Below are 8,790 nucleotides of genomic sequence, written 5' to 3'. Positions count from 1 at the left end.
ATAATACATCGTGTACACTCACTAAACAAAGAGTGACAGCTTTTTAGTGGTTATGAGCACTCTTTGCAACCCCTGGCCACCACGCAGACACGCCCTTGGTCACATCATACTTCATCTACTCGTCAAATCTTCTGACCAATCGGGGGAGCTCCAAGATGGCGCCGTGGAAAGTCGTGGTTCTCTAAGCTGAGAAACAAACCGGGTATTTCTCACAAATGGACATATATTCCATAAAGTTGCTAGCTACTATTGATAGATAGCTAATAGTTGCCGAATTTAAATAAATATTGAAGTTGGAGTAGTGAAACAAGACTATATTGAATTACGAAATCATCATCAGTTTCACTGCACAATTCAGAAAAATGGCCGAGGATCTTGGTGCAGAGATGGAGGTCGATATTATAAAAGAGAAGAGAAGTTTTAACGAAACTCACTCGTATGCATGTAAAGTAAAAAGCGGAGGAAGTTGTGGGTCTTGTCCGAACACACCAAGCAAAAATCAACCTCCCAAAAGACATAAAAATATAATTGACTCATCAGCCAAACAAAGTGAACTTTCTTTGAATGATGTGTAGGAGAATATCATTCGAATTCTCTCTGAGAAAATCAATGAGCGATCCGACCAGCTTAAAAGAATGGTTAAAGAGAAATCTTCCAACATTGAAGCTTTGGGCAAATCTCTTACCTCAGTGCATGATGATGTAATGGTTCTGCAGAAAGAAAACGAAATGCTAAAAAATGCAAATGCTCTCCTGGAAAAAAAGGTCAAGGAAATGAACACGAAAATTCATGACCAGGAACGTTACAGCCGCAGATGGTGCCTGCGTTTGTATGGGCTGTCCGAACAAACTAATGAAAATGTGAAAATGAGAGTTATGGAAGTATGCAAAGCGGTAGTTTCGGACGTGGACAAATGGGTGGTAGCAGACGGTCTGGATGTGGCACACCGTCTGGGCAGGCTTAAAACTTCGGATGATGGCAGAAGAGTGAAACCAAGATCATGAGATTCGTTTCCCGTACAGCCAGAGATTTAATCTGGAAAAACTCAAAAAACAACGAGTATCTGTCTATCAAGGGGCTGCGGTTTAAGGAGGACTTGACTGCTTTCGACCAGGGGCGGATTTAGTGAATTGGGGGCCCCAGGCAAAATATAGGAATGGGGCCCTATACATTTGCACACATTTTCCTAGATCAACCTTGAGGTTCCATTTTGTTGTTTTCAGCGTAAGCCTGTGTGCTGTCTAATTCTAAACTTTAAAATACATTTATTTTTAGTTGTTTTAACTACAAATTTAAATAAAACTGAAAAAATATTGACAAGGCAATTATACATTTACACACCTAAAATACATATATCAAGAGCATGCTCACAGATGAGAACCAAACAGCGCTGGATGAAGTGGATTAAAGTCTCAAACAGAGGCCCTAGCCCGTCTTTCCCCCCCTTTTCCCAAAAAAAGCTTATACCAGGCTACTGTTTCAGCTATTAAAATAGTTCAGTTTTGTATGTAATGGAAAAGTGATTATATTTCGTTTCGTTTTTTTATAAAGTAAATTTAGAAAAACATTTGGAGTATTTTTTGTTCGTTAATATGCAAGTTTTTGTTGTTTTAAGTAAAGGCCAGCGGCAGACAGTGAGTTGATCATAGCCTATGTTTGATCAATTTAGCCTTCTCAAATCATCAGGACTTGCCTAAAATAAAATCTATATATAAAACAGTTCAAGTATATCACAATGTTAGTTTAAATGTTTAACCTATATAAATGTGCATATCCAATAGTTTGCGGAGGACTGGAAGCTGAAGCTCTGCAGGACACCGAGGCACCAGCACTGGCTTTTTCTTAAGAGTGGAAACTTAATACTCTTTATGAGCAAATAATGTCATATTTGCTCATAAAGGTGAGAGTAATACGTCATTCGGAATTGAAAAGGGTCTACTTTTATTTCTGTGCACTCACAAACAATATCAACAAAAACCTGTGCTTTTGTAAAATAATGAAGGAAAACAAACAGGAGCTTGAGCAGAGCTTCACAATGATGAACCCACACGCCATACATACATCTGATAGAATGCGTTAAATACTTAGAAACGAAATCATTCAAATAGAAAACAAAAACTCTTTCATTATGTAGGCTAATCCGTAAAGATGTATTTCTCTCTAAAGGCGAGTCCTGAAGAGATGGAGAGTCAGGAGCTCAACTTCATCTTGTGACAGACTCAGAAAACACTAGTTTATTAATAAATAATTCAAATATCTCCTTAGTATTTAGTTATTGTTTTTCTTTTTGTGGGCTTCTGTGCCAAGATTGTGTTTGCATGCAGTACTAATAGCTACGGCAGCATTTTAGTACCATGTTGAAAAATAAGATTAACGTCATAATATTTTAAGAATAAAGTCAAAATTACGATAATAAAATCAGGTTATAGGCCTATTGCGTGAAGTTAGTGTGAGAATTCCACCTATACTCCGCAAAAAATAAATAAATAAAATAAAAGGTCTGTGGCATCTAACCAGTCATTCTTCACATTTACCTTAAAAAAACAGAAATAAAAGGTAGGCTTATTGACGTTTTTTGAAACTCTAATTGATCGATTTCATGAAACATTCGTTTGTATTAAATTGTTCTGATTTTTTCAACATGCATTCAAATAATTGATTCACATGCTGCTTGAACTGAGACGAATATAGTTATCTCACTACAAATTTAGAAGCGTAAAAACAGTTATTGTTTGTAGTATTTTATTATAAAGTTGACAGAAGGCTGACACTTTTCTGTTTTAATATCAGTAACAAAGCTTATCTCGATTATTGGGTGGCTTGCGTGCTACAGATGATGAATGGACTTGAAAACGTTAAATATTATTTCCAAGCATTTATACCGTAAATAAAACAGCTTGTGAATACACCTAACCTTAATCACTTCAGAAAAATCAAGAAGTTAACCGAGCTGGAGCCAATATCGTTTGGGGGGCCGTACAGATGTTTGTGCATATGGCCACTGGTCTGAATGCACACATATTTACATAAACTAGACCACATTTCACTGTACTTCTTGAATCTTATTCTACTCTAATAACCACATATCCACAACCACTAGACTTCTAAAATAAATGACAAATAACTGTAATGTATTAAAAGAGCATTTGGTTTTCTTCTCTTTGACTTTTTCTGACATTTTCAACATAAAATGATCATGTAAGAAGTTATTTACAGAAAAGTGGCTTATTTTACATGAATTCATGATGCAGATCAGCAGAGACACAATGAAGCCCAAGCAAACGGTGACATAGGACACTAACACTATATTATATCATACATCTCCAATGTCTAAATATGCATGCGTGTAATTTCCCTTACAATAATCTCTGAAAAACACACAGCTGACCTCAGCACTTGAACTGAAGCCAGACTTTTGTTAAACGTTGAACCTGAACTCATGCTGCTTATTAGTGATTCCTGAAAACAGTGATTATGAAAGGAACAGATGTGATGTTAAGTCGCTGGACTGCACAATATTCCCAGAGGATGATGTGTTCACAGGCGCTGAACAATATGAGCCTGACCACATGATGGCATGCAGAGCTTCTGCTGACCCCTACTGTATAAAACAAGAAAGCCTGTGTTAATGCTGATCAGCTGAATGTGATCATGTAAGAAATTCTAATGTGTAAGATATGAGTCAGATATTCATTCCTTTCTTTTTACTTTGCCTCTAAAGGCAATGAGATGTGCTGCATCAGTAATTAAAGAGAACAAAAAAAACCAATATAAAATACTGACATGTACAACGGCACAACAGTTCAGCGGAGTATTTCTTTTTTTTAATTCTTGCATACAAAAACTAGAACAATACACTTATTTACAAAATCACATGGTGTTTTAGTACAGGCGTCGAGGAGGAAGGGACTGATGCAGTGATGTGGTGCGTCCGTTCATCATCATCATCATCGGTCAGCTGACCAGCAGCCCCTCTTTACTGGCCAGATGCTGGCGGTGGATGTGGTCCTGCTCCAGCTCCTCGTGACTCGGGTGCCAGAGCCGGGCCAGAATCCTCTCCATGTTCAGGGCGTACATGCTGTGAGACGGCATCACCCGCCGCTGGACCTGCCACAAACACCAGCATGAGACACACCGCCAGAATCGCTCAATCTATCGTAACCATAACATGTTTGCAGATATTTAGGAAACCTGTTAAGTTCAGATACTTGTTTCTCTGGGAAGCAATGCTACAGCCAGATATTCTTCTTTAAATTGTGTGTTCCGTGTCAGAACCTCTGTTTTTGTTTTGGTCTGTGTGACTCCGCCCACTGTCAGTTTACCCAATAGGATTTCGACAGCCTGGGTTGCCAGTTTGCAGGAAACATGCAGCCATGGAAGCAGCAAACGAACCGGATCAAAGATCGCAGATTCTACACAACCTAAAAACCCTCGGCATCCATCTGAGAAGCTCTGACCAGAGGATTATTAAAATACAGATAAATCAACTCTGTGTAAGTCTCGTCACCTTCCATTGTAAATTGTGCTCATTTCTCTTGCATGTCCTCAATCTGGCAACCCGCGTGAGCATCGAGTCTAAAGCCGCGTTCTCACCGCTAGACTCTGTACTGTGACGACGCTCGTGGTGCCGACTCTAGACTGCACATCTGGACACATCTTCAGAAAATGCAATCACAAACTATATGTATCGCCAGTAAAACTAAGATAACATTCTATTTTGACTAGGAATTAGACTTAAAAGTAGCATTCTGATGTTGGAGAGTGTTATATAAACTACAGCAGAGCTCGATGAACACGGACCATCAATGTATGAATCAAACGCACTAAAACTGCCAACAGTTTCTTTTCCACGCAGCATATTTTATATGCATGTATGTGGTTAGTCAAATCATATAAACAGTGAAATCGCTCCGGAACTGGAGACGGTGACGTGCGAGTCTTTACTCCTATTGGTTGTCGCTCGCTGAATTCGCTGTTCATTTGCATAAAATTAAACTATTCTTAACTTTCGTCATTCTGTCTCCTACAGTCACTGCGCTCGTGACGCTGGAAGTCGCCAGCTCTTCATTGAAAATTAATGGGATCATGTCTTTGTCGCTGGTGTGTGTGCGCACACACACCTGTAGCGCCTCCAGCAGGTCGAACACACTGATGGGCGGCAGCGGCGGCGGGACACTGTCAGCAGAACACGCCAGCAGGAGCGCAGCCTGCTGCTCCGCATCATCCAGCAACAGCTGAGGAGGCGGCCCGGCGGGGAGCGATGCGCTCGCAGGAGGACTGCAACAAACACCAGACACAACACAACACATGATACATCACTGAGCCGACGTTACTGATGCTCATACAGTTATTGGACAGGGAAAGTAGACATCAGTCATTAGCTCAGCACTTCAGCTACGTGCAGTGATGCTGTCCCACATTAAACACAGAAGGGAAACGCTTCATTAGCAGAGACGTGCCATTCAGTGACGCTGTGGTACGCCGGCAGACTGTTCTTCAGGTACGGCCGCGGCGTCACGTCACTGCCGAACGCATGCTGGAAGTGACCATCACGCAGACGGTAGGCTTTCCTCCGCGACACCAGAGCGCTGATGATATCCTTCAAATGCACCTGCAACACAGAGAATACAGCAGCTGATCAGGATCTGTGTTACACTAGAGCACAGCTGCACATTCATCCTCATTAACCCTCAACGCCAGTCGATTAAGAGATAAAGCGATTGTGCCCCCAATCACAGCTTCTCTCCTAAAAGGACACATTTTCTGCCCTGTGTTTAATTTATCTTCACAACCTGGCAACCATTCTCACGCTTCTTTCTTATACTGCTGATGATCTGAAAACATCGACAATCATGTAGTTTAGTGATCTCTGTTGAAATGAGTCTGCCATCAAGCCTCCTCATGACGAACGTGATCCTGACTGCACGGTTTGTGACTGAGGCCGAGTAAACGCTCTTACGCTCCTCTGTGCCACAATACTAAGCCTTTTTGTTGTTTTAATAGAACGACACGAAGATAATTTATGAATTAATATTAGGAATGCTTTTGAGTTTCACCAGTTTTCATAATGCAGAGAGTGTTTACATTTATAATATAATAAATCAGGAAACGATGAGATCGGATTTGTGCGTACAGGTGAAAGTGCAGTGATTCTGCTTCTCAAATGACAACAATCATGATCGGTTATAATTTGATAATTTGGATCAAAATAATTGTGATTATCAGTTTAAACATTATGCAGCCTGACTAATAAGTGACTAGACTAAAATTCCCAGACTTTTAATCAACTAAATCTTGACTAACCAAAAAACAGTTGACTAAATATGATAAAAACTAAAAAGGACATTTGAAACAGGACTAAAGTCTTCTACACACTGCATGATTTTAGCAATGATCTTATAGGATTGCTAATCACACTGACATGGATCTGATAAACTCGGGCATGACATGCATGCAGACTGTACGATGATGACACCTGGTGCCTCGCAGGCTACTGTTGAAGAATAAAACATCATCAGCATGCGCTCGAGTAAACAAAAAGAGCATGATGAATCACACTTTGGCAGCTGTAGTTTTTACATGTGCTGAAAAAAAGTGGAAGCGGTGAAAGAGGAAGGGATAAGAGCTTGAGGTAAGCAGTTTTATATTTTAGCGCCGTGTCACGTTGATTTCATGTCATTTTTCTCGTCTGGTCAGCAGACGAGGGTCGTAGCAGCAAACACACTGTGCGGTGATCATGCTGTATGTCTGTCAGACAGAAAATGATCGAAGGCTATCTTTGGTAGCGAGACTGTGACAACGGCCGTCTTTGAACCTCTCTCACTGTACGACACAGGAGCCACGATCACAGAAATAGCCATGACTGTTTCTCGATGCCAATCTTTCATCTGAGACAGCTGAAAATCCTGCAGCGTGTAGAAGACTTAAGACTAAATTAAAAAACAGCTGACAACATTAACACTACAATCAGCTGCAGCAGACTACAGCCAGAATTCAGAACATCACACACACGCTCTCTCACGCACGCACACACACACACACACCTCCAGCGCGCAGAACACGGTGCTGACGGCGTCCTCGCTCACGTTGTCCAGGCCCATCTCGAAGGCGGTGACCATCATGCGCGCCTCCATCTGTCCTCTGGTGGGCAGCAGCAGTGTGTGAGCGCTCAGTCTCAGCTCGTCGTCCTCCAGCGCTGCTTCTCGAGGACTGAAGGCCTGCGCCGCCTGCAGAGGGTTCTGCGGCTGGAAGCGATGCTGCAGCACACACACACACACAACACACCAACAGATAAACACACACATGCCATATCAGCTGATACATAATAATGTGTACGGTTTTTAACATTCAAAATTAAAAAGACCTAACAGTAGTTTTTATTAGTCAATAAAACAAAATCACTGAAAATAAGAGGATATACAAAAGCTATAAATGTAAATCATGATGGTCCTAAAAAGAGCTCAATTCCTTGATGCAAAATGTAATTTCTTTTGAGTAAGTGAAATGTTTATTTGCAGGGTTTATGACAGTAAATTTAAGACTTTTGTTTAAGACCAAGAAAACATAAGGACTGAATGGAATTGAACAATACGTCAACACTGTCTTTTATCAGCAACACTTCAAACTATAAAAATACATCTTCAAACAGATCTCCATTACTCTTTAATTCACATTATTACATTAAAAAAAAAAAAAGCTTAAGGTTTGAATCACTCTGCTACAAACCACTAGCTTCTGATCACACTGTAATAAAGTGCTGCTCTTCCTCAGTATTTCTGTCTTGTTTTCCAGTTCAAAAGATTCTTAAATCAAGACACATTTACTGGAGAAGCACAAGGACAGAAGAGAAGAAGTTTTGAGAAATGGATCAAAATGAAGGGAGTTTATGATTGACACACTATTTTCCTAATTAATGCTGTTCAGTTGCTTTGACACAATCTGTATTGTTAAAAGCACTATACAGATAAAGGTGACTTGACTTGACACTGGGTCAGCTGGCCAATCAGAGCAGACTGCGCTTGTCGGAAGGAGGGACTTTGTAGAAAACGAAGCATTTGAGAGAGGCGGGGCATAGAGGACCTACAATAATGTACAGTATTTGAAAAATAATGTGTTTTTTGAACATTAAAGCATGTCAACATATTCTGTTACACCAAATACACAAAATAATGATCTTTAAAATAGCATCATATGACCCCTTTAAAACAAGAACAAATATCGGTCAATGGAGTCAGAAAAATCAACTTAATTCAAAGGGAAAACAAGTTCTCATTCCCCACTGGCAGATATTTGTTCTTTTAGGAATAAAGCATAAGCCTGGTTTGGTAAATACAATCATGAGCAGACAGAACTCACATCGAACTTCTGCCGAACGGAGGGAAACTTCTTTTTGCCTCGGTTGGGTTTGCCTGGTTTGGATCCGCTGTTCCACTGCAGCGAGCTGGTGCCCTCTATCCCCACACACACACACACACACACACACACCAGATGCGCAAAACTCTGCATTTGAACAGTCAATAGCAAATACCTAAACTAATAACAAAACAGTAGCTGATTCAGAAGCCCAGATTGTCATAGCAAAGTCAGAATTACCTCCTCTCCTAGGTTCACGAAACGGTCGTCCATAAAATGCATTGCTGTTCTGTTGTAAGTAATCTTAAAGATTCCTAAATGCATCTACTTTCGGAAGGCCAAATAAAGTGCTTTTGCTTTCGCACTGAAACACACACCATCTCCCTGACATGGCTGCATCAACCCTACCTCCAGTTGTTGAAACCCCGCCTTCTTTCT

At 40.5% G+C, this 8,790-nt stretch overlaps 1 protein-coding gene across 1 annotated transcript in view; it reads right to left on the bottom strand.

Moving 5' to 3' along the window:
- Positions 1 to 3,826: 3,826 nt before the first annotated feature.
- Positions 3,827 to 8,790, bottom strand: part of tada1 (transcriptional adaptor 1) — an 8,122-nt gene continuing 3,158 nt past the window's right edge. Inside the window, exons 4-8 of the mRNA XM_016530608.1 lie at positions 8,356 to 8,450; positions 7,044 to 7,256; positions 5,460 to 5,611; positions 5,121 to 5,277; positions 3,827 to 4,107 (exon numbers count right to left, since the gene is read on the bottom strand). Of these exons, the coding sequence (XP_016386094.1) occupies positions 3,955 to 4,107; positions 5,121 to 5,277; positions 5,460 to 5,611; positions 7,044 to 7,256; positions 8,356 to 8,450 (770 nt within the window). The 3' untranslated portion in view covers positions 3,827 to 3,954. The remainder of the gene's footprint in view (positions 4,108 to 5,120; positions 5,278 to 5,459; positions 5,612 to 7,043; positions 7,257 to 8,355; positions 8,451 to 8,790) is intronic.

Source organism: Sinocyclocheilus rhinocerous, unplaced genomic scaffold, assembly GCF_001515625.1.
Source record: "Sinocyclocheilus rhinocerous isolate Xijiao unplaced genomic scaffold, SAMN03320098_v1.1 scaffold4319, whole genome shotgun sequence".
NCBI lineage: Eukaryota > Metazoa > Chordata > Actinopteri > Cypriniformes > Cyprinidae > Sinocyclocheilus > Sinocyclocheilus rhinocerous.
This window is presented reverse-complemented; position numbering and strand designations above follow the sequence as displayed.